Raw genomic sequence first — 26,530 nt, 5'->3', positions numbered from 1 at the left:
CATCCCCTGGAGGAGCAGCTGAGTCATCTCCCTATCCCCATAGTTTTAGCTTTTTCATTTCGTTTTGTTTCAAGACAGGCATGTGCCACTACACCTAGATGCACAGTTTTATTTTTTAACAAGTAGCATCTACTTAATGTAAGGAACTGGATACAAACATTTACCTAAAAAAATACCAAACTAAAACCAGGGCAGTGCTGCAGGCTCATCGGTAGGTACAGTTCCAGGCCGTCCTAGCTACACAGTAAGTTGAGGGCAGTATGGGCTACAGGAGAGCCCGTCTAAACCAACCAATAGCGGACAGTAGGCAACTTCACGTACTCTCCTGGAATGGCGCCTCATCATCTTCTTCCGGCTCCTCCTCGCTGCCCACATCTTCCAAGAGCATCTCTCTCTGCTTAGAAGCTGCTTTTGATGCTGCCTGCCGCTGCTGGCGTACACTTTTATGGTCATCTTTTTCATCTTCACTGTCTTCTGCAATATAAAAGGTACTGTGACACAACAATCCAAGAATTTTGCTCTGCAGATACAGGATATAACAGAGTATTCATTCAAAAAGGAATGAAATCTACCATTAAAAAAATCCACTTATTGGGGGTTGGGGATTTAGCTCAGTGGTAGAGTGCTTGCCTAGCAAGCGCATGGCCCTGGGTTCGGTCCCCAGCTCTGAAAAAAAGAAAAAGAAAAAAAAAATCCACTTAGAGGATGAAGAATTTAAGACCTATTTGTACTTCAGAGACTGATTTAAAAAAAAGAATATTGAAACTATAGAGCTAATGTTAAAAATCAACTTAAAGGGGCTGGGGATTTAGCTCAGTGGTAGAGCGCTTGCCTAGGAAGCGCAAGGCCCTGGGTTCGGTCCCCAGCTCCGAAAAAAAGAACCAAAAAAAAAAAAAAAATCAACTTAAAAATAAATGTTAATGATAATATATAAAGACCTGAGTGTGCCTGTGCCATCATGCCTGGGCGAGGCATGTACTTAAAAAATCATCAACACAGTTCCTCTAACACTTTAAATTTATAACTGTTTAATCCTAAAATTATCAATTACATGGAATCTGTGTTTACAGATTTTAGAAGCTAAAGTCAAAAAGCTACTTTAAAAGAGAAGGCTGGGCTGGAGAGATGGCTCAATGCTTAAGAGCGCTGACTGCTCTCCCAGAGGTCCTGAGTTCATTTCCCAGCAACCACATGATGGCTCACAACCATCTGTAATGGGATCTGATGCCCTCTTCTGGTGTGTCTGAAGACAGCGACAGTGTACTCATATACATTAAATAAATAAATCTTCTTTTAAAAAAAAAAAGCTCCATCCAAGATATAAAACACAAAAACAACGCTAAACTACTAATCCTTACAATTGGGTGATCTCTTCAATTTAGAAACAGGCAGAGGGAAATCTTTAACACATTAGATGGGACAGCTAAAGCTGTGTGGACAAGTGTGTAAAAATTACTCATATACCGCAATGAGTTAACTCATGCTTCATCAATAATATTTAGTAAGGCAGGCTGCTAACCTACTAGTTCTGGACTAAACTTCATTCACTCACTCATTTATTTATTTGGGGTTTTTTCAAGACAGGGTTTCTCTCTGTAGTTCTCTGGCTGTCCTCAAACTCACAGAGATCAACCTGCCTCTGTTTCTGGAGCTCTGGGAATCAAAGGTGCATGCCGCCATGGCCAGGCAGCTAAGCTTATCTTACTAGTCTCTACTTAACAGCTCTGTCTGAAACTTTTAGACTTTCCTACTCTATTAAGGTTTAGCTGTCAGTTTTTCTCCTTAAAAAAAACCAGGGTGCTGAAGAGCTGGCTGTTCAAGTTAAGGTATGTTGCTCTTAAAGAGGACCGAGGTTCAGTTCCCACTACCCACTTGATGGCTCATAACCACCTCTCCAGCGGATCAAACACCCTTTTCTGGTCTCTGTGAACCCAAGGCATGTACAGATTACATAAACATGCATGCAGGAAGAACACTCACACATATTAAAAATAAAGACATAGTACCTTTTATTTATTCATTCTATAAAAACACATATACAATGCATCTGATCATACCTATCTTCCACACTCCAACTCCATAAAGTCGAGAGTAACTCCCAACATGCACCCATTCTAATTGTGTGTGTGTGTGTGTGTTTAAATAAGCCCGTTAAGTCCAATTAGTATTGTCAATATGTGAATGGATATGAGGCCTTCCACCAGTGGGCACTTTCCAGCAGCTGCTGACTGTCAGAGAGTGCCTAAGCGGTGGTTGAGCTTTGTGAGGCTCTCCCCTGCATGGTCAATGTTTAACCATTTCTAGTACCAAGAATCTCATCTAGAGACAATTACAGAATAAAGCTGACTAATGCAAACCCTAAACGGAATCAACTTGGAAGGAATTGTGCTTAATACAAGTACAGAGCACTCAAAAACTCAATAAATCTAAGAAATTCAAACTAGTGTTCACAAGGCAAATGAATGTCAAAAGCACAATACATTATCTTTGGGTACAACTTAAGTAGTAAGGAAGGCAAAACACCTCAGCAGAGAAAACTGAGCTGGCAGAATGTTGTTTATCTTTTGTATTTTTGTTGAAGAACAGTCAAGAAAAAGGACATCCAGGAAGACAAAGGAGAAGCATACTGGTCAAAATTAAAGTACCAACTCTCAATCCTCAGAGTTAAACACCAACAGTAGGACTGACCAGGCTTTCCTCAAACTCAAAGAGCTACCTGATGAGTTATTTTTATTTCAATTATGTACACATGTGATTTATGTGCATGTGAACACAACTGGTTGAGGAGGCCTAAGACATCTCATTTCCTCAGAGGTGGAGTTACAGAAAATTGTAAGCCACCAGATGTGGGAGAACCTTGGTCGGTTTGTACTTTGCAGCAATCTAGAATGCTGATTTTAGGCATATTCCACCATATCTGATTCACATTAATTCTTTTAACTTTTTATACATTTTTCCATATGGCTACTGTTTTTAGTTTGCTGTAATTTCTTTATTCATATACAAGTTGAGCATCAGCTGGGCATGGTGGCATACACCTTTAATCCCAGTACTCAAAAGCAGATTCGGGTTGAGTTGAGGGCTAGCCTGGTCTATACAATGAATTCCAGGGCAGCCAGGGTCATATATATATATAGCGAGATGCTGAGATGCTGTCTCAAACAACAAAGAAAATATTTTTTTGCCTTTATTTAAAGAAAAAAAAAAAGTACATTGGTGTTTTGTCTCCATGTATGTTCATGTGAGGGTGTAGAGTCCTCTGGAATTGGAGTTATGGACAATAGTGAGCCAACGTGTAGGAACTGGAAAATGAATTTGGGTTCCCTAGAAAAGCAGCTAGTGCTCTTAACCACTAAGCCATTTCCCTGCCCCCCCCCATAAAAAGGTTTTTAATCTCAATTTTGCATGAAAATAACCTATAGATACCAAAAAAAAAAAAAAAAAAAAAAAACAAACCAAAATCATCAATCAGGATGGAGAATAAATTTTTACCTTTGTGAAAATAGAAATGTTTTTATAAATCCAGTATTTGGAAGAATCTGACATATAAAACTGCTTGTTAATAAGTGATTAACTGGGGTTGGGGATTTAGCTCAGTGGTAGAGCACTTGCCTAGCAAGCCTAAGTTCGGTCCCCAGCTCTGGGAAAAAAAAAATGATTAACTATTTCTTGTAGAGAAAAACTCTTGTGTACTGTCCGGATGCAACACCTGTCAATTAGAGCTGATTGGCTTGTCGTGAGGCAGTAAATAGAAGGTGGAACAACCGACAGGAGAAGGATTGTAGGACAGAGCCAGGTGGGAGAACTGGCCTCTGGAAAACCCTAGGGAGCAGAAGCTGGGAGCCTGAGGAAAGGTAGCCCACCACATGGCAGAACTTAGAATAGATGGGTTATGAGATAGTCAAAAACACAAGCCAAAGCTTACGGCCGAAATGTTTGTAAATACGTTTTAAACCTCAGAGTTGTTATTCTGGGAGCCTGGGGCCAAGAGGAAAACAGTCCATTGCAATTCCTACTGCAATAACTATGGTTTACCTGCTGAGTGAGAATCATCCTTCTTGGTCTTCACATCTTTTTCTTCTGAGTCTTCACTATAAAGCAAAAGGAAAAAAAAATACTTAAAAGTCTTAGATCAAAGTTTGAATGATCACTGTGCATGGTGGCTACACTTGTAATCCCAACCATACGGATGCTCAGACAGGAGGACTGACACCAGCTCAGACCCACGCTAGACTACATAGTGTGTTTTAGCCTGTACTAAAAACAGGACCCTGGGTAGTGGTGCATGCCTTTAATCTCAGCACCTGGGAGGGAGAGACAGATTTCTGTGCATTCAATGATAGACTAGTGTAGAAATAAGACTTTTGCTTTAAAAAAGTTAAGGCCTTGTCTTGAGGGGAAAAATGCAATCACACTTCTGATACCAGAATTAAAAAGTACACTGAAAAGTACCCCTTTCACATAAAAAGTGTTCATCCATGGACCTGCTTCAGAATCATTGTTCCTTACAGGGATGCTAGTGAATGGGTGTAATTTTACCACGGAAAAACAAAGTCCCAACAATGAAAGAAAGCTTACAAATCTAACTTAAGATCAAGTGTATGATTTTCTCTTGTGATTTCAATGAGCAAAGTCAAGACAATCCTTTATTTTTAAAAAGAAATGAATAGGAAACAAAGCATTGGTTTGAAGGTTTAAGATCAATCCAAAGGCTAGCCTGAGCTACTGCCTGGCCCTCACCAAAAAAACAACCAACCAAACAACAAAACAAAGAAAATTTCAGGCTAGATATCATGACAAACTGTAAATGTTTCACATTTAGAAGAAAAATAAATGAATACAGTAATCATTTCTAAGCTGGGTTATTGAAAACTGTGTAAAAGTAGAGGGGTGGTATCAGCACTCAGGAGGCAGAGGCAGGCAGATTTCCTCCGAGAGTTCAAGGCCAGCCTGATCTATACAATGAGTTCCAGAATAGCCAAGGCTACACAGAGAAACCTTGTCTCAAAAACCAAAAACAAAACAAACAACTGAGTAAGAGCAATTTACTCTAAACAAGATCTGTCTCCCTGTGGCATATTATTTTCTTAAAACCACATTTCTGAAATTCTCTACTAAAAACATTAGAAGTTAGGTATATAAAAAACAAAACCTGGGGGCTGGGGATTTAGCTCAGTGGTAGAGCGCTTGCCTAGGAAGCGCAAGGCCCTGGGTTCGGTCGCCAGCTCCGAAAAAAAGAACCAAAAAAAAAAAAACCCCAAAACAACAACAACAACAAAAAAAAACCTGGGCTAGAGAGATGGTTCAGCGGTTAGAGCACTGACTGCTCTTCCAGAGGTCCTGAGTTCAATTCCCAGCAACCACATGGTGGCTCACAACCATCTGTAATGGGATCTGATGCCCTCTTCTGGTGTGTCTGAAGACAGCTACAGTGTACTTATATATAATAAGTGAATAAACCTTAAAAAAAAAAAGAATAAAATCTCTCAATAGGACACAAAGCCTACAATTGCACAATATTTAGTTATAATTCTGCTATTGATCTAACTGAAGAGGACTACAAGGAAATGTGAACACCAACCTTGATAACAAATCAGAACTTCAAACTTCCTTTTGACTCACACTCTTAGTTCCAGTGAAAGGTACTCTTGGAGCTTACTTCTGATCCAATTGTTTCTGGAGAGAAGGCTGACCTCCGTGCCTGAAGCACAGCTCCATAACATGGAACAGACTGCACATGGAAGCCTCACCCACTTGAAGCTCACAGACTGTCTTTACCTCAGACTTCTGACAAAGTAAGTAGGAAGATGCTAACACTGATGCCTCCTACCTGTCTTCTTGTGAATTTTTGCCAGATCGCCTCTTATTTTTAGCCTCTCGGGGAGATGACCGAATCTTCTTAGCAGGAGGGCCTGAATCTCTTCCATAATCTTCGTCTGAACAAGAAAAAAATTTCATATTCAGTTAATTGTGTTTACGTGCTGAAATCACACATTACTCCTCATGCTTTTTAAATAAATGGGAACAGATTTCTCCCATAGTTCCTTTAATTTAAGGGGGAGGGAAACGTGGGGAGATAGTTCAGTGGTTAACAGCACATATGCTCTACCACAAGACCTGGGTTGGATTCTCAGCACCCACATAGTGGCTCACAACACTAGTTCCAGAGGATCTGATGTCCTCTCTTCTGACCTTTGCAGCCATCAGACATACATGCAGGCGAAACACACAAACAAAAAGTATTTTAAAAAATTGGGGCTAGAAGCATTTATTACCTAACATGCAGAAGGCTGAATTCTATTTCTATTACCATAAAAGTAAATAATTTAAAAAGGGAAAGCAAGCAAGACAGATCAGCAGGCAATAGCACTTGATTGTTCTAGATTCCCAGAAGCCACGATAGAAGAACTCATTCCCAAAAGTTTTCCTGATTTCAACATGTGGCTACATACATATACTTCACAAGCAAGCAACACACAACTAAAAATAAACAGAATCCACAGCCAGTCTCACCTATTTTAATTCCACTTTACATAGTGTCTAGTCCTTACATTAACCCCTCATACATCCACACCATAGCTGTCATTTTATAACACTCCCATTTAGGTCAGGATTTCCCCGTGTTTTAACAACTTCCTATTTATTTGAAAACTATAGCAATATGGTTTTATCATAAACATCTTAAAAAAAAAAAAAAAACCTAAAATTCCACAATCTTTTTTTTCAGGATTGCTCTGTATAGCAGTGGTCATCCTCGAATTCAGAGATCCACCTGCCTCTGCCGGGATTGCTGGGATTAAAGGTGTGCGCCACAATGCCTGGCTTCAAATTCTACAATCTTAACACAATATTCACAATATTGTAATCAAGTACATTACTCTAACTGAAGTAGTAAATATATCACGTACTCTGGATGCATCTAACTTTAGGAAAACAGCTACAATTTCAAAAGCCTCATAAGAAGCCCTCACCATAGCTGCCGATTACTGCTGAAGCTGTTGCTCCACTGCCAGTTAACATGTGATGGTGAGAACCGAGAAGACTGGCACGTCAGAAATCCTTAAATTCCCTAATAGAATGTAACCATTTTTAGAGTTTAATCCTCCCCATTAATAGCAATACTTATTTTAATTGTGTGTGTGTGTAGGGTGTACGTGGTTTATGTATACATGAGCACAGGATATTGACATGAACTCAGGTCCTCCGCTTCTTAAAAATAACAAAAAAAGGGGGCTGGGGATTTAGCTCAGTGGTAAAGTGCTTACCTAGGAAGCGCAAGGCCCTGGGTTCGGTCCCCAGCTCCGAAAAAAAGAACAAAAAAAAAAAAAAAAAAAAAGGAAGAGGAGGAGAAAGACAGTCCTAAATGAGATGAGGGCAGTGCCCCAAATTCTACAGCAAGACACTTAGCCATATTAAAAAAACATAAACAAAGCAAAAAAACACAAACCACCATCTATTTTTATGTGTATGGGTATGCCTGACAGGTCATATGGGTAGAAGACAGAGGACAACTTGTAGGAGTCGTTCTCTCCTTCCACTGTTGAGTATTCTGGGGAGTAACTTCAGCTGTCAGGCTGGGCACCAAGCACGTCTGCCTGCTGAACCATACTGCAGGTTCAACTACATTATTGTATTGAACTACATTATTATATTGACTGAGGGGTTGGGGATTTAGCTCAGTGGTAGAGCGCTTGCCTAGCAAGTGAAAGGCCCTGGGTTCAGTCCCCAGCTCCGAAAAAAAGAAAAGAAAAGAAAAAAAAAAAAAAAAAAAGACGATGAAATCGAGAAGAGTTCAAAACAGCAACAGCTACATGCCAACTAAGGGACATTGAATATCAACTCTACTTCAGTTCCCTTAAGTGTAAACTGCAACAAGAGGTGCCACAACCACGATGCTCTTAAAAGAATAACTTAAGGGGCTGGGGATTTAGCTCAGTGGTAGAGCGCTTACCTAGGAAGCGCAAGGCCCTGGGTTCGGTCCCCAGCTCCAGAAAAAAAAAAAAAAAAAAAAAAGAATAACTTATTAGGACCAGGCGTGGTGGTCCATGCCTTTAACCCCAGCACTTGGTAAGAGGCAAGTGGACCTCTGTGAGACCGAGGCCAGCCTGGTCTACAGAATAAGTTCCAGGATAGCCAGGGCATAGAGAAACATTGTCAACCCACCCCCAACCAAAACCTTATGAAACATGAACATTTAGAACAATTTCTGATATGTTTCAGAGACAAAATTATGTGTCAAGTTTAATTTTTCTGTATGTCTTCCAAGCCTTCTCAAGGGGTACATTATCTTTATAAAGTAAAATTAAGATCACCGATCTTCCAGTGACCAGAGTTCAATTCCCAGTTTACCCAGCAGTGGGTATTTCACACAAACAAAAACTCTATCAGTTAATGAACATTTAACCTTTGGATCCTAAACCAAATAAGGAAAAAAAAAAAAAAAAAAAAACACCAAAAACCCAGGTGTTTATTTCAATGATTTACAAGAAAAAGCTACAGGCCAGGGACAGTGGCACACACCTGCAATCTAGCAATTGTGAGGCTTGAGTTCAAGGACAGCCTAGGTCACATAGCAGACCTTATCTCAAAGAGAAATGGGTAATTTTAAATAACAGGGACTACTAATATCAGGACATGAAGCACATAAGCTGACGGTCTGTCTGCATAACACAGGTCTTGTAGAAACATACTTACAGAAAAAAACGTACCTGCATCATCTGACTCCTGAAACTGTGAGTAATCAACGACCTTCCTATTTCTGCAAAGAGACAAATTCAGATTACTAAAAACAAAAAGAAAGAAAGAAAAAGAAAAAAGAAAGGGGGCTGGAGAGATGGCTCAGCAGTTAAGAGCACTGACTGCTCTTCTAGAGGACCTGAGTTCAATTCCCAGCAACCACATGGTAGCTCACAACATCTGTAATGGGATCTGATGCCTTGTGTGTCGGAAGACAGCAATAGTGTATTCATAACATAAAATAAATAAATTTTGGGGTTGGTGATTTAGCTCAGTGGTAGAGCGCTTGCCTAGGAAGCGCAAGGCCCTGGGTTCGGTCCCCAGCTCCGAAAAAAACAGAACCAATAAATAAATAAATAAATAAATAAATAAATAAATAAATAAAATTTTAAAAAAAAGAAAGAAAAGAAAAAAAGTACAGCTTCTAAGAAACCAGAAAACATAGTTTAGTTTCATAAACAGAATAGTTTTAGGCCAGATGTAATCATGCATGTCTTTAATTCCATTCTTGGGAGAGAGAGGTGGGTAGAGACCCTGCCGCAAACAAACAAACAAAACCTGCCCCCCAAATTCCCAGACTTACACTACTCACTCAAGGGATAACTTAAACACTGTTCTTCTCAAGCTTTGCTCACCCTGTGCACTCATCAGACATAGACTATTGCATCCACAGGCTGCATTTCTAAGTAGTATTTTACCAACCCATTCCCATATATTATGTAGACACAGTTGTCCTGGAACTTGCTTATATAGACCAGGCTGTCCTCCAACTCAGAGATTCTCTTCCTTCTGCCTCTCCAGTGCTAGGATTAATGGTATGAGCCACATGCATGGCTGTTACTTTATTCTTACTGTTAAAGGAGGCTTCAAACAAAAGTATTTTATACATATGTGTATATTAATCTATGTATGTGCATGTGTACCATGTGTTTTGGTACCCATGGAGTGAATGAAGAAGGTCTCAGATCTGGAGCTAGAGCTGCAAGTGGTTATAAGATTGCCTAATGGTGCTTGCTTCTTGTTTTGAGAGGATCTTACTATGCAGCAAAAACTGACTTAAACTCAGGACCTCCTGCTATATTTCAGATGTGTACTACCTACCACACACAACCAATGGAATGGCCTTCAGTTTTGTTCTGTGAACTCAGGAGATGATTTTGAAGTAGAGGAAATGTGCACAGGTCACATACAGCATTTCATATAAGGAATGTGAAAGAAAGGTGTTTGGACACTTGCTGTATTAGGGCTAAAAAGAACCTTTTTAATGAACTTGGTCTTGTGAAACTAGAAACTGAGAAAATCTACTATGATCAAAATTTAACACTTAGGAGGATTACTTAAGTACAAGAGCATGAGACGTTCTGTTCTATCTATTCCTAGCCAAAACAAATAGAAGTCTAATCAAAATCCTACTAGGGAGCCAGAAATGGAGGCCTACACCTGTCTCCCAGCCCCAGGAAGGTCAGGAGTCTGAGGTGGCCTGGGCTGGGTACAGAAAGCCCTAGTCTCAAACTTCTTTTTAAATGCCAAGTGGAACTAACTCTCTAGTTAAACAATAACTACCAGAAACGTGAGCAAATACAGAATTTGAACACAGCACAGATGACCAAACTAGACTGAGTCAGAGCTCTGCCATAACTAGTTCTATGTCCTTGAGTAAGGGGTTTCCCTCACTGATCAGTTTTTCAATTGTAAAGTCAGGAATACAAACTACTCCAGTGTGTCACTGAAGACAAAGCTGGATGATCGGTGTGGCTCCTGGTCAGTTCCATTCCTAGCAGGCGGCCATCAAGTCTTGTAAATCTATCTCAGAGACTTTAACCAACTCCTCTCGACTCCACATGTACATTCTTACACATAATTAACAATACATATATATGCACTGAGTTTTGAGACAGAGTCTCACTATATAGTTCAAGCCTTGGCCTACCTCTGGATTAAAGACATGTGCTCCCACACCCAGTAAAAATAGATCTTAAAACAAAGTGATTCAAGATTGTCCTGGGATACAATGGTAAACAATGACTAGTAAAAATCAGCTGTTATCACTTCTATCTCCTTTCTTTTATGTGAATTTGTTTCCAGCTTTTTGGCATTTTCAAGGTTCCTCATAGGTTGAGAAGAGTCGTCATTTTATTTCTTAATCAGAGTACAGAAGAGGGCGACAGATCCCCTTAAACTGGAGTTATGAATAGGTGTGAGCCGCACTGCCACATAGATCCTGGGAACTGAGCTCGAGTCATCCATCGGAAGAGCTCTTAACTGCGTTGGCCCCAGACAGTACTTTAGAGCCATCAAATGGATTATAGCAATTTCCATCATTTAAGTCAACGGGAGTTCATCCAAGTAAGTCTAAAAACTTTGTACTAGAAAGAAAATCTCCAACATAAGGAAACATGAATGCCCCAGTTTTGGGGTGGTAGAAACAGGAGGATTACGTTATTGTGTATGAAGTCAGCTTTAGCTATCCAGAGAGATTTTGCTCTAAATACAAAGGAAAGAATATACTTTTGGGGCAGAGTATATATAATTCAGCAGCGGAAAGTTTTATTAGTGCCCAAATACACTAGGCGCAGGGAATGCTTGTTTACTATGCAAACTATTTGGTCCCAAACATGGGTAAGGGGAAGTAATTTAAAGGTGACGGGATTTTAAAAGTGAGGCACGATAGTACAAACTTATAATCTCAGCACTTGGGAGGTAAAGGCAGGAGGATCAGGTCAACATCTTCAGCTACACAGGCGAGTTCAAAGCCAGCCTGTACTACACAAGATGTTGTCTAACAGCCCCACCCAAAGCAACAGAACTTTCTGATGACCTGAACTCAATCTCTAGGACCAGCCTGGTGTAAAACGAGAATGCCTCCCACAGTTGTCCTCCAGCATCCACGTGCACTATGTGCATGGTACAGACCCACACACGGTAATTTTAAAAAGCAAAACAAAACCCAAAAATGCTAGGCTTAAATACCAGGAATTTCATTTTTGTCTGCTGTAAGAAAAAAATATTCTCGCTGAAGAATGGAGTACAGTGTCTTACAATTAGAAATTACCATGTTTTAAAATTATTTCACTTGAGGCTTCAGAGCTAGCTCGGTGGTTGAGAGCACTGGCTTCTCTTTCAGAGGTCATGAGTTTAATTCTGAGCAACCATGGCTCTCAACCATCTGTAATGAGATCTGATGCCCTCTTCTGATGTGTCTGAAGACAGCTACAATGTACTTATATACATTAAATAAATAAATCTTAAAAGAGAAACTGAGGCCATGGAACTTAGCTTGTTTTGTTTTGAGACTAGCTCTCACTATGTAGTTCTGACTAGCCTGGCACTCTGTGGAGCAGACTGGCACTAAGGCTGTGTATCACCATGCCAATCCCAGAGTTTAGCGTAACAAGTCTGCACACCTGTCTTAAACCTAAGTAGGATACCTGAAGTAACACTGGAAATTCACTATCAAACGAAAGCCCTAACTATCAGTGCTTACACTGTACACCACAGAGCACAGCCATTAAGAAAAATTAAATCCAAGAAAAATTTTAAGCATCTAAGTTGCTCACAAACACTTGTAACTCCAGTTCCAGGACTCAACACTTTTTGCACAAGACACTCAAATGGCACTCCCCTACACACACCCATTAGTTAATTTCATTCACTGGTTGATAGTCAACATCTCCTTTCTCAGATGAATGAAATTCTGCAGAGCAAGGCTTTTCAATTATAGGCCACAGACCTCTGTTACTGGGCCTTGGAATTGACTTTTTGGTACAACACACATAGCATTTTAAAAAAGCAAACTGACTAACAGAGAAAAACTGCCCCCTAACATCTAAGTTCACAAAAAGCTGATTATCATTACATATATTTCTGACTGGAATTCTACCAAAGTTCAAGAGCCAATTAGAGATAAAAGTAGACTGACTGCAGAGACACTTTGGAATTTTGGGGTTTATTTTTAGAAGAAAAATTGTTGATAACCTACGGCCACAAAGTGTTATTTGTTTGTGTGAGTAAATGCCACAAGCGTGCAGGAACTTGGGGAAGAGACCAGAAGAAAGTCTAGGGCAGCAGGGTCCTCTGGAAAAGCAAGTGCTCTCAATCACTGAGCCATCTCTTCAACTCTTCCTCTTCTATTTTGGCCTAAGTTTGTTTTTGAGCCCAGGTTGGTCTGAAGTCAGTGAGCTTTCCACTTTAAGCCTCCTATGTGCTGGGATTATAGGAGCAGACCATCAATTGTGGTTCAAACTATTTTTTTTGTTTGAGAGAGCAAGCATCTTAACTTTGTAGCCAAGCTGGTTTCCATAAAAACTGCTTAAAGTTTAAACACTGTTAGGAAGGTGTGGTTGTGTACCCTTTAAATCCCAGCATGTGGGGGGCAGAGGTAGGTGTGAGTTCTGAGGCCAGCCTGGTCTACATAGCAAATTCCAGGACAACCAGGGCTGCCTAAAACAACAAAACCCCAAACAAACTACTACTAGATTTTGACAGTGATAGAGACATGGTAATTTTCAGCAGATTCACTGCATTCTAAATAATCTTATCCAACCTTAGAATCTTGTCAACAAAATCCCAAAAGAAAATTAAGAACCATTTTATGATCTCCAGGGTAGCTTACAATAAGAATTTTACTCATTAAATGGTTCTTTCATAGAGAGCCCAAACCTGCCTCCACTTTCTACTGACTAGTTCATATGTTCTACCTACTGCAATTACCATGTTTAACTATCCCTTAACATTTTGTTAACCTCATTTTTTCCTTCAAAGTAAATATTATGCTTTTGTTTTGTTGGTTGGTTTTGTTTTTCTGAGACAGTCTCTGTATTGTAACTTGTTATGTATGTAGACAAGGCTGAACTCAAAACTATCTGACCACCTGTCTCCGCCAGCTAGGACCTAAGTGTGTGCCACCATGCCCAATCCCTAAAGCTATGGTTTAAAAACTTGCCCACCACAGATTCCAAGTGCCCTCTTCACACTCTAGTTGATCTCTTCCAAATACAAGATGAAGCAAAGTCTGCCCAGTAAAAGGAATAAATGAGGGCCATGCCCTCACTCTACTAATTCTACTCTACGCTGTTAAATGCAAACCACAATCTCAGTTCCTTGTTCCTTCCCACTGAGGATCCCACACTGCAATTCTACCGAATCCCCTCACACTATCACTTCTTTGTATTCTGTTTCTTCACACTTGCTAGCTTGTGCAAATGTCACTGGCCTGCCACCGGGCCTCACCTATGTCATCAAGAATAAAATAGATCCCCTTCTCTAAAACATGATGACAGGCCAAGAACAGGAAGATTACAACACTGTCCATCTGAGACGTCATTCTCTCTAGATTTCTCTACCTTCCAAGATCCTAGTATGAAACTGAAAACCCTTGTTAAACTACAGCACTTTCACAGATTTTTTTTTGCTCTAATTAATTTCCTTTCTGTGATGCTTAAGTAGAATTTAGGGCTTCGTGCATGCTAGTCAAGTACTCTACCAGAAAGCTATGTCTGTCTCATTAAAAAAAAACCAAGAGGGGTTGGGGATTTAGCTCAGTGGTAGAGCGCTTGCCTAGCAAGCGCAAGGCCCTGGGTTTGGTCCCCAGCTCCGAAAAAAAGGAAAAAAAAAAAAAAAAAAACCAAGAAAGCAAAGAGTTTATTTAAATCAGCAAACTTTTTAATGCATAAAATTAATTATCTATTTCAAAGTAAAATCAGGGCTTGCCCGCCATGCACAAAGCTCTGGGTTCAAACCTAAGCACTATATACAAATCAGGCCTGGCGTCAAGGGTGTGTAATCCCAGGAGGAAGTAGAAGAGTCAGTCAGAAACCCAAGGCCACCCTCGGCTACACACTGTTATAAACCAGCTGGCTTTACACGAGCCTGTCACAAACAGTTAAATTCACATTTTAAGAGCATACATTTGTGTGCAAAGGTATATATAACTCAGTAGCAGAAAACTTGACATTATGTCTTATAATTTACATCTAAAAAATTTGTCTCATGGACTGGAGAGATGGCTTAGCATTTAAAAGCACCTACTATTCTAGAGGTCTTAAGTTCAATTCCCTGCAACCACTTGGTGGCTCATAAACATCTGTAATTGGATCTGATGCCCTCTTCTGGTAAGTCTAAAGAGTGACAGTGTACTCGCATAAAATAAATAAATCTTGTATGAAGCTAGGAGGGGTGGTACATGTCTCTAATCTCAGCACTTGGAAGGCAGAGGCAGGAGGATCTCTGTGACTTCAAGGCAAGGTGTAGGGTCAGCCAGGGCTACAAAGTGAGTTCCAGGATAGCCAAGGCTACAGAGAAACCCACCCTCCCTCTCTCCCTCCCTCTCTCTCTCTCTCTCAAAAAAAAAAAAAAAAAAAAAAAAAAAAAAAAGAGATGACTAGGTCATAGTGTTGCCTGCCTTTATCCTAACAGGTGAAAGTGGCTCACTAGGCCGACCAGTCTCTGGAGGAGGGGTTCAATAACGTAGGCTTTTATAAAGTGAAGTCCACCCCTTATTCAGTTTTTGTAAATTTTTGAATTCTGTATAAGGGTCTTCCTTATTTTGGGCTTTTTTAAAACAATCTCATTATACAGGCAAGACAGGCCTTGTATTCCATATTTCTGCTTCAGGCTCCTAAGTGCTAGGACGATAAGCTATATTGTCACATCTAGATTTATAAAATACCCGAGGCTTTAAAAATTAAAGTCTACAGGTGAGAATTTCTTTTAAAGTCATACAGGCTCATAGGCACATATACATCTGGAAGTAAAGAAAAAAATACAAGGAAAACAGGCTCATCTCTACACACAACGAGATACTAAATATAAGCATGTTCCTGTATTTATTTCTGAAATTCTAAGATATCTCCAATTTTTAAATTTCCCCTTAAGCTGGGGATTTCTTTTTTGTTTTGTTTTGTGAGTCAGGGTTTCTCCATGTAGACCTATAGAGATCTACCTACCTCTGCCTCCAGAGTACTGGGATTAAAGGCATTCTCTGCCACTGCCCAGTGAACTAAGGACTTCTTAAAATTACATTTTTTGCTAAGAATATTAAATATCAGAATTTAGGCTCAATTTTCCTCGACCACAATCCAAAAAAAAAAAAAAAACCCTTAATTTTAATCACAACTGCAAACAAAAGTAAATTCCTATCGATTGATAGGAGCCGATGCCTTCATATTTAAATATCGGCAAGGAGTGAGTGAGTGCGTGCGTGGGTGGGTGGGTGGTGGTGGTGGTGATGGTGATGGTGGTGATGGTTGTGATGGTGGAGGGAGAGGTGCCAGCATTTGGAGGTAAGAGCAGGAAGATCAGGGTTTCAGGTTATCTTCATCTACACAGCAAATCTAAGATTGGCTTGGCGCTGTATAAGACCCCAGCTCAAAAAGCAAGCAAATAAAAAACCCACAAAACTCAGAAAACAAACAATACACTCATAGAATGTCATGCCTTAGGCGTTAAGAGTGTTTGCTTCACGATCATGAAGACAAGAAGTTTGGATGCCAGCACTCACTTAATAAATTGTGTCCCAGGGCATGTCCTACCTCGAACAATGATAAGAGCACACGAGATGTCTTTTTTTTTTTTTCTCCCTCCCTCCCTCTCCCTCTCTGAGATGTCTTCTTTTGGCCTCTTTACACACACGTAATCTCAGAGGCTAAAGGGGCTTGTGCAAGACTATGGTCAGTCCCCAGGACTAACAAGAACAGAAGACTTCCACAAATTGTCCTGACCTTAAAGACAGTTGGCAGGCAGTGCACAGGCACATACATACAGAAAAGAAAATGTAATTTCATTAAAAAAAAAAACTAACCAGTTTTAAAAAGTAAACTAAGTACAATAAATCAGTTCCAGAGAGGCTTGACTAAGTGCTGATCTGAATGGCTTCCCACTGAGCAGAGTGTACTTACTGCTCGGATCAAGAAACCTAGGAGACTGAACCTTCGCATCTTTTCCTTCCTCTAAGTAAGGCACGGATCTCAGTGAATAGCCAAGAACTCAGCCACCTGCTGAGGTGCTGAGGTTAAGGGTGTGTGTCACAGTGCTGCCCAGTTCTCATCTTTTACAAACAACAACTTCTTTCCTTCTTTTCAAGGCTTGAGAGTCATAAAAGCACTCTGAAGCTTTCTAAAAGGTGACATATGCTATGTGCTTTAATCAACACTGGCAACATACTATTCATCAAGCAAAAATGAAGTGGTCCCCGCAGAGGTGGAAAAACGAGCAGGACTCTGTTAACTATAAAATCTAGGTTCTGGGGCTGGAGAGATGGCTCAGCAGCTAAGAGCAATGACTGCTCTTCCAGAAGTTCTGAGTTCAATTCCCAGCAACCACATGGTGGATCACAACCATCTGTAATGGGATCTGATGTCCCCTCTTCTGGTGTGTCTGAAGACAGCTACAGTGTACTCTAAAATAAGTCTTTTTTTTTCTTCTTTCTTTCTTTTTTCTTTTTTTCGGAGCTGGGGACCGAACCCAGGGCCTTGTGTTTGCTAGGCAAGCGCTCTACCACTGAGCTAAATCCCCAACCCCAAAATAAGTAAGTCTTAAAAAGAATTCTAGGAGGGCTGGAGAGATGGCGCAGTGGTTAAGAGCACCGACTGCTCTTCCTGAGGTCCTGAGTTCAAATCCCAGCAACCACATGGTGGCTCACAACCATCTGTAATGAAATCTGATGCCCTCTTCTGTTCTGTAAGTCACTTGTATAGATGATATCTACTACCATAAATCTTGACACATAATTTTTTTTTATTCTCTTTGAAAAAGAAAAGCAGTAAAAAAAATCCGACAAAAAAAAATCCTTTTGGGCCAGGTGTCTTTAGGAATGCCCTTAATTCCAGCACTCAGGAGGAAGAGGCAGGCAGATAGATTTGTTTGATGCCAGCCTGGTCTAAAGAGGGAGCTCCAGGTAGCCAGGGCTCTTACACAGAGAAAACTTGCCTCAAAAAGGGAACAAAAAACTCTTTTAGAAAACAATACTATTATTTTGTGGATAAGGTGACTTTTGAGGAGCTCCAAGTCACCTGGAGTTGTTTAGCATTAGAAGCACTGCGCAGGTCCACACCCTATCTGCAAGTACAGTGTGAATGGGAAAGACAAGTTTTCATTCCAGTAATCTTTACTTAATTTAACTTTCAATAGCCACCCAGTGGGAGAGTTGGTTACAAAGTTAAATGAGCTGGGAGTAGTTGTGTCTCACCTTTTTTGTAAGGCTGAGGCAGGCTGATCTGCTTTTCAAACCAGCCTGGTTTACCAGAGTTCCATGCTAGCCTCAGCTATATAGTGAAGCACCCTCCCCCAAAATTAAATTAAAAAATATTTTTAGCAAAAGGAAAACACAAAACAAAACAAAAAGCAAGCAAACAAACAAAAAACAACCTAGGTTCTATTCCCAACAAGTGTAAAGAGACCTCGCTTTTTTTTTCTCCAGGTCTCCGTTAAGTTGCCAGCCCCACCCCACTCCAGCCCTGAGTTTAAAAGTTTACCTCACTTTTTTCCTAACCCCTGGACCACGTCATGCAATTAACTTGAATCTAAGACCTAAAATAATTGAGCTGCAGATACAAATTCAGACAAATTAAGTCAATTTTCTAAAATCTCACCAAACAGGAATTACTTCCAAGCCCAACGAAAATATTTTTTTTTTAATGCAAAGATTGATCTTTATTTTTCTAAGATCGGGTCTTGGAGTTGGTGAGATGAGGGTGAATCTGGCAGGAGTTAGGGAGTGAATACGATCAAAGTACAGTGTAGAAAATTCTCAATGAATTAAATCTGTATTAAAAACACAAGGTCTTAAGTATTCCGGGCTGGCCCGTTCGGTCAGTTTCTGACCTCCCCGAGTTTTACCTCAGTGCTGGGATTCCTGGAAGGTGACAGCACACACTTGGTTTCACACAGTGCTGTCTACTGAGCCCATCCCAACGAAAATCTTAATAGCGTCTGTTTCCTAACCTAAGTATTCTGAGTCAGCAGGACAGTTTAGGTTAGTTTTATGTCCCCAAGGAACTCACTATGGCTTGCAACTGTCATACTGACTACTTCCCAAACAGCAGCAAAGCTTTCACATAAGACATGGTAATTTGGAGGGGCAGTTGAAACAGAATGGAAAAAGCAAGCTGGTAGGTAAAGGTAACTCATCCTCCGCAGTTCCACCTCATTAGTGGGAGGAGTATGCAGTCCCAAACTACCACCAATAGGAGATTATCTTGTCAAGGAGAGTGAGGCACAAAACCGTTGCCAGATCCAAAGCTCTCCTTGGTATTAAGATATCGAAACTTGAAACGAAGGAGAATTGATAACTGTAGAAACACTTAACAACTAAAGGCAATGGGGCCAGGTAAAAGCTCCTTTACAAGTAACAAGTATTGACTTTGGTCTCGGTCTCTGTCCCTCTCTCTAGTCTCTCAGGCCTCAACAGATTGGACTAAACCACACCCTCCACCCAAGGCACATTCCAAACAACAGCTCTGCAGGACCTAAAAGGAAGCCCACCAGAGAGAGAGGAAACTGAAAACTTCGTGAAGCCATGTGAATAAAGTTCGATCGCTAGCGGATCATAGTCCATTCACGATAAATGTCACACAGGGAAAGAGAGGGTTACAGAAGTAGAAAGAGACGTGTACTGTGGGGTGAGGGGGAACGAGAACCACACGGGATTTGGGTCGCGCGGTTAACGCGCACGTCCCCGGAGGAAGGGCATTTATTTGCAAGCGGTGGAAAGAGACAACCTGGGGTTAATGCATTCAGAACTCCCAGGTGGGGAGAAACTGTGGCCTTTATTTTTCGGGGCTCAGTGTCAAAACTCACTTTTGCCCCAAGGGAAAAAGAAAGCGTGGGTCCCGCCCAGGCCGGGCTAGGAGGCGGGACCTACCGCGACCCCGAGGATGGAGGCGGGGCCGGGCGGAGGGGCACAGGCAACTTGCTCGCCGAGACGCTAAGCTGCTCGCAAACCTGGAGAGGACCGGATTCGGCGTGTTCCTCCCCGGGTCGGGCGCAGGCTCCCGCAGGGCCTAGGAGTGTGGCCTACGGTGTGCCTGGTGCGCGCAGCGCCCACACCAGGACCATGGAGAAGGTCGGGGCGGCCGTGGAGCCGACCCGGACCCTGTTGGGTGGAGGCGGCGCGTGCGCGCCGCCGCCACCCCGCGCGCCACCGAGCACCCACGCGCAAGGGCGCGCGGACCCCGAGAGAAGGCCGCGCGTGCTAGTCAGGAGCACGACTCCAGGCCCGTTGCCCAGGTCCTTCGCCACTCACCCCAGCCCGTCCAGCCCGCCCCGGGCCTTGGACTCCGCACTGACCTGACAGGCCGAGACATGTTCGTTGTCGAGGCGCGACCAAGTCGAGGAGACGAGGACCAGGACCCCCCTCCCCGCGCACTCGGCGCCCCACCCCCCCGCTCCGGCCGGCGGGGCCGCTGCTGCCAAGCCCGGAGCTGCTGGCTTCTCAGAGTCCGCGGCTGCTTGTTTCGGGTCCCTGGATCTGACGAGCCCCCCGCTCCCCCGTCTCTTCAAAATGGATGAATCAAACCAGCCGAAAATGCGCCAAAGCCGCGGTGCAACCAAACCCCGTAGGGTTTGTGCGCTCCGCCCCAGCACGCCCGCTTATTGGCGATTTCTGTCAGATGCGCCCTAGTCATTAGTCCATTTGAATCATCACGCCTCTCAGCTCCGCCCCTCTCCCTGATAGGCCCCGCCTCCTCCATGGGGTCCTGTTAGTCAAGATGCGCTGAGAGCGCACGGCCGCAAAACAAAAATGGTCGCCGATTGCCCGCCCCCTGGCTTCCACGCCAGAGCTGCAGATTCGTCTTGGGTTATATCTTGGACCCCCTGCCAAATAACCGGATTAATATAGAGTTCACCGCGGACTAGGTATTTCTGTAATGGATTTAATTTCTCCTGGCTTGGTTATTTTGCAAATCAGCCAAGTGCAAGACTCGTGGGATAGGCTGCAGATTCGTCACTCAAGAGACTACTTCAGAATTGGAGGGAAATTTCTTAGGTTCAAAATTTTGACCTTAATCTAAAAATCCTGTACTCTGGCTTCAGCGTTAACCTCCCAGGGTTCAGTCACGCTGAAGTTCAGGGTCGCAAGGAATGTCTTCTATCCAATCTGATCTTTGAGAGCTACTTCACTCTCATTAAAATCCCAATTTCCGACATTAGCATTTCAAAGAGAAAGGGGCGAATGATGATTAAGAGGGAGAGTGGTAACAAAACATTGTTTCAAATTTCTAAGTCCGCCACTTAGTACTTGAATAGATTTCCCTCTCTGCCCCTCAGTTTTACGTTAAGTAGAGTAGGATACAACACTACCTTATTATTAGTACTAAACAAGGTGCTATGTTGAAAGGCCTTTAGTCTGGGCTTAAGTGCTAGGTTCAGTTTTTAATAGAAGATAAAAGTGGTTCTGGCTGCCTCAAGACTAAATACCTAAATCAGAAGTAGAGCTCTGTATCCTTATATTAGTACCTAGGATTTACTTCATGTTATAGTTTGAATTATATGTTCCCTAGGGACCCATATGCCAAAGATTTAGTAGTCAGCCTGTGATAGTGTTTATGAGGCAGGACCTAGTAGAAGTTAGGACATTAGGAGTGAGTACTTTAACATGATGTTGGGACCTTGACCCCCGCTCTGTTTCTCTTTGCTTGCAGCCTGTAGCTACAATATGATCAGCTTTACTTGGCTGACATGTTTTTCACCATGATGTTCTTCCTCTCTACAGACCAAGAGCCACAGGACCAAGCAGCCTTCGTTGGAAATATATGAAACTGTAGAAAAATAAGTCTACTCTTATAAGTCGATATTTCGAGTCTTAGGGATGGAAAACTAACACACTTTATTATATTGTAAATTGGTTCCAATACTTGCCTGAGCCAGTGTTCTACTTGAAGGGTGGGGATGTTGCTGAGCCGAGAGTAATTGTCCAGCACACAGTGAGTTCAGTCTTCATCACCTCCTGAAACCGAACAAGATGGCACAGACATACCTGTAAAGCCCTCGGTCAGATAGACATTCAAGGTCATCCCTGACTACATAGGGAGTTTGAGGACAGTTTGGACTGAGTCAGCAGCAAAACCAAGTGAAGACATAGTCCTCAAGCAACCAACCACATCACTATCTGCTTCCTGGAAGTCTCCCAATGTAAAATTCTACTTATCTAAGGGAAGAGAACAGCATAACACAGAAGAGAAGGATTTCAAAAGTCATTCTTGAGTCTTTCCATTCAACATCGTTTCCTCATCACTTAAAATGCTTTATATATAAAAAACAGCTGGGCAGTGGTGGCAAATGACTTTAGCTCTGACAGTCAGGAGGCAGAGATGGGTGAATCTCTTGAGTTCAAGGCCAGCATGGTCTACAGCGCAAGTTCCAGAACAGTGAGGGCTACAAAAAGAATCCCTGTCTTGACACCCCTGCCCCTCCCCCAAAAAGAAAAAAATCTACATAAAATGTACCATCTTAGCCATTTACACTTCCGTGGCATTAAGTACATGTTGTTGGATGACTACCAAATCCATCTCTAGAATTTTTTTTTTTACACTTCTCTGGTGCGTGTGCACAGGTGCATGTGTGTGTACCATAGCAAGAATGTAGAGACCAGAGGAAAACTCAAGAGAAGTGGGTTCTCTCACTACATGGGTTTAAGAGATCAAAGCAGGGGCTGGGGATTTAGCTCAGCGGTAGAGCACTTGCCTAGCAACCGCAAGGCCCTGGGTTCGGTCCCCAGCTCCAAAAAAAAAAAAAAAAAAAAAAAAAAAGAGAGAGATCAAAGCAAATGCTTGTTCCTGCTGAGGTGGGAGGACCATCTGAGCAAGGAGTTCAAAACTAACCTGAGGAACATAAGTGTGATGGCTCAGGAAGTGAAGACTCTTACTGCCAAGTCTGCTAACCCACATCCCATCTCCAGCTGGAGCAACTAGCTTCACAGGACTGAGCACCTACGAGATCCTTGGACTTCCCATCCACAGCTGCCCATTGTTGGGTTAGTTTGACAGACTAACCCTCGATCTAGACATTCCGTAAGTTTTGTGACTGAGATGGCAGGACTGGTGGATCTCCCCTAACCCTAATGAGAACACAACCCATTTCCTTCAAAGGCTGTGCTGTAATACCTAGGGCCTTTTTTCTTTTCTTCTTCTTTTTTAAACTAGACAAAGAATTTTATTAATCTTTTTTCAAACTTGATTCCCAGACTGCTTCAGCTGAGAAGAATGAACTGTGTATAACCATCGACCAAAAGGAGCTACAGTGTCCAAGGGGCTTGAACATAAAATTATTAAAGATGTACGTCTTATCAGATTCCTATAACTTTTTTAAAAAGCAGTCGTGACATGAAATAGCAGCCCCAGTAACTTCTCCAAGTTTCATCTTTCTCAAAAAATTACCTCAACCCTGGGTTCAGTCCCCAGCTCCAAAAAAAAAAAAAAAAGAAAAAAGAAAAAAGAAAAAAATGCCTCAAATCAGTTTGCTCCATTTTTTTAAAAGAAATTTTATTTTTTATAATATTATTTATTTAATGTACATGTGTACACTGTAGCTGTTTTCAGACAGACCAGAAGAGGGCATCAGGTCCCATGACAGATGGTTGTGAGCCACCATGTGGTTGCTGGGAATTGAACTCAGGACCTCTGGAAGAGCATTCGGCGCTCTTAATTACTGAGCCATCCCTCCATCCCAGTTTGCTCCATTTTTGAGAGCCTCATCAAAATTCTACACAGGACCTGCAGCTTCATCCTTCGCCTCCCCAGTGGCCATTCCTGAGATGTCTGAGCAAAGCTACTGCCACTCTTCAGCCAGTCAGACTGTCTGCACCAAGCTGGCGTAGGATGCTGGGAAGTATTTCTGCAAGCTTCTCTGCTGTACCCTGGCCTGTAATGTGAAGGTGATTGCTGCCAGAGACGCCTGAACTTTAGAGTTGTCAAAGCGGATCACTGTTCCTCTTCAATACCGGAGATATTGTTTATGCCCAGCTTCTTTAAAGAGAATCAAAGTTCTAGTTCTTTATCATCTGCTGTGGCTGTCCCAGGAACCACCTTCTGGCTGTAAATGGCTTCTTTCTGGCTGTAAATGGCTTCTTTCTGGCTGTAATGGCTTCTTTCCCGCCAACTTGTGCCTGCAGTTCGATGAGTTTTTCCTGGGTCATGATTATTTCTTTTCATTTTGCTGGAGCAGAAAAGGGGCTTTGAGGGGGACTAGGGTTTGTATTCAGGTGTCTCTGGCAGACCAGCTGAGATTAAGTGTACACACATGAGAATCCAAGAAGGCAGCTAGTGGGAGGTGGGGAGTCCTGAAAGCTTTTAAACAAGTTTTTTGAGTGCTCTGTGCAAGGCCTATGTAGTTCTGTTTTCCTTCTAGCTCTAGTTCTCTAGTTCAGTTTCTTCTTCTTCCTCCTCCCCTCCTGCTTTATACAGTTTCCTTTAACGAGTCTCTGCCTCATTAAAACCATCTAAATAACTATGTATTTTTATGTATAGGCACTTTGTCTGAATATGTGTGTGTGTACGTGGTGCCTGAGGAGGCCAAGAAAGGGCATACAACGCTAGAAACTAGTTATAGACAATTATAAGCTGCCTTGTAAGTACTGGCAATCAAACCTAGAACCTTTGGAAGAGCAGCCAGTATTTTATTATTATTATTATTATTATTATTATTATTTTATTTTATTTTATTTTACATATATGAGTACACTGTAGCTGTCTTCAGACACACCAGAAGAGGGAATTGAACTCAGGACCTCTGGAAGAGGGGTCAGTGCTCTTAATTGTTGAGCCATCTCTCCAGCCCAGCAGCCAGTATTTTTTTTTAAGATTTATTTATGCATATGAGTACACTGTAGCTGTTTTCAGACACAGCAGAAGAGGGCATCAGATCCCATTACAGATGTGGTTGCTGGGAATTGAACTCAGGACTTCTGGAAGAGCAGTCAGTGCTCTTAACCACTAGCCATCTCTCCAGCCCCAAGCAGCCAGTATTTTTAATCACCAATCAATTTCTCCACAAGAAACTAAATGAAGGAAGAGCCGGTGATGGGTTGGAGTGTGAGTAACGGTGAGGAGATGTGGTTCGAGATTCTCCCTGGCCTCGCCATTATGGCGGTGTGCCTGGTCATCCCCAGGGTGTCCACTGCGTACATTCACAAGTTCACCAATGGGGGCAAGGAAAAGAGAGTTGCTGGAGTTCATTACCAATGGTATTTGATGGAACCGATAGACACATCTCTGGTGTCAATCGCTACTATGTGTCCAAGGGCCTGGAGAACATTGACTAAGGAAGCATTTTCCTGGCTGATGAAAAAAATTACTCAGCTATGGTCATCTGTTCCTGTTAGAAGGCTATGCAGCATATTATATACTATGCGCATGTTATGAAATGCATAATAAAAAGTAAAATCTAAAAAAAAACTATGAATAAATAAAATCTTACTTCCAACCTGCTGACTTTCTGCAACTCTGGATGACTCCATGGTACAGCAGAGATCTGTCTCTTCGGTTAACCCCTGTACAGCCTGAGGCTGAGATACAATAAGGCTATGTGTCTCCGTCCTTTCAAGTTGTTTTTTTGTTTTTTTTTGTTTTTTGTTTTTGTTTGTTTTTTGTTTTTGTTTTTGTTTTTTTTGGCTTCCCTTTTTCCTCCTCCTCCTCCTCCTGGGGCTCGGGCATCCCAGGTCAGCCTTGAACTTGCTGTGTAGCTGAGGATTATTTGAACATGCCATCTTCCTGCCTCTGATTTCCGAATGCTGGCATGGTAAGATGGTACGTATGTGCCACCACGCCTGGTTTATGCAGTGCTGGGAATTAAAGGCAGGACTTTGTCCACGATAGGCAAGTACTCTGCCAACTGAGCCAGGTATCCAGCCCTCAAGCATTCTGGTTTTATCTTTGTTGTTGCTGATTTCCCACTCTAGACCTCTCGTCATCTTTGCTTTGACGAATGTGAAGAGCTAAGCTTAGGTGACCATCTGTTGCTAAGACAGTAAAGATGTACAACTTGACATTTATTTTAAGCCGAATTAAAAAAAAAAGGGCCAAAGACGAGTGCTTATGGTTTTACTAGAACCAGTAAAACCTATAGAAGACTCACCTGTGAAGTACTGAAGGTTTGCAACTTTATGTATCTAAACCACTAACAAATTCTGTGCTGTGAACATTGCGGAGCGAGAGAGGCCCTGAGGTATAACAAAAGCACACCGAGCTTGTAAACAAGAATACTTGTCTTGGGGCTGGAGAAATGGCTTGGCAGGTAAGAACATTTGCTGCTCTTCCAGAGGGATTCAAACACCCTCTTCTGGCATCCCTGGGTACCTACACACACATATATTCCACCTCCCCCATATATGTAAAACACTAATTCAGTAAATCTAAAAAAAATTTTTTTTTCTTGGAATAAACCTAACCAAGAAAGTGAAAGTTCTTGTCTTAGTTAGGGTCACTATTACTCTGGTGAAACATCAAAAGTAACTTGGAGAGGGAAGAGTTTATTTGACTTACGCTCACATTGTTTATTCTAGAAGGAAGTCAGGGCAGGAACTCAAATAGGGCAAGATCCTAGAGGCAGGAGCTAATGCAAGGCTATGGAGACTCGCTGCTTACTGCTCGGCCTGCTTTCTTATAGAACCCAGGACTACCAGCCTAGGAGTGGCACCACCCACAATGGACTGTGCCCTCCCACATTTTATCACTCATTAAGAAAATGTCCTACAACCTTTCCTGAAGCTTTGTCTTAAGGAGGCATTTTCTCAATTAGGATTCCTTCCTCTTATAATCACAGAATATAGCCTGTGCCAAGCTGACATAAAATTACCTAACAG

The 26,530-nt window shown here is 42.0% G+C and overlaps 1 protein-coding gene, 1 long non-coding RNA gene and 1 pseudogene across 3 annotated transcripts in view; 2 read left to right on the top strand and 1 right to left on the bottom strand.

Annotated features, from left to right (window-relative positions):
- The window catches only part of Nucks1 (nuclear casein kinase and cyclin-dependent kinase substrate 1), a 29,199-nt gene extending 8,960 nt beyond the window's left edge, over positions 1-20,239 (bottom strand). Inside the window, exons 1-5 of one of the 2 annotated variants that reach the window (XM_087581583.1) lie at positions 20,020-20,239; positions 8,709-8,758; positions 5,831-5,936; positions 4,036-4,091; positions 322-474 (exon numbers count right to left, since the gene is read on the bottom strand). In XM_087581583.1, coding sequence (XP_087437709.1) covers positions 322-474; positions 4,036-4,091; positions 5,831-5,936; positions 8,709-8,758; positions 20,020-20,036 — 382 coding nt within the window. In that variant the 5' untranslated portion in view covers positions 20,037-20,239. 2 annotated transcript variants of the gene reach the window in all.
- On the top strand, positions 19,886-23,022 carry LOC102556005 (uncharacterized). The gene is made up of 3 exons (XR_015635891.1): positions 19,886-20,589; positions 21,446-22,742; positions 22,916-23,022. It is a non-coding gene; the product is annotated as an uncharacterized LOC102556005 (long non-coding RNA).
- Positions 23,023-24,751: 1,729 nt separating this feature from the next.
- Positions 24,752-25,124, top strand: LOC148001601 (NADH dehydrogenase [ubiquinone] 1 alpha subcomplex subunit 1 pseudogene; annotated as a pseudogene).
- Positions 25,125-26,530: the final 1,406 nt, after the last annotated feature.

This window comes from Rattus norvegicus, chromosome 13 (genome assembly GCF_021556685.1).
Source record: "Rattus norvegicus strain SHRSP/BbbUtx chromosome 13, alternate assembly SHRSP_T2T, whole genome shotgun sequence".
NCBI lineage: Eukaryota > Metazoa > Chordata > Mammalia > Rodentia > Muridae > Rattus > Rattus norvegicus.
Note: the sequence above shows the minus strand (reverse complement) of the source record. Positions and strands in the feature narration are given on the sequence as shown.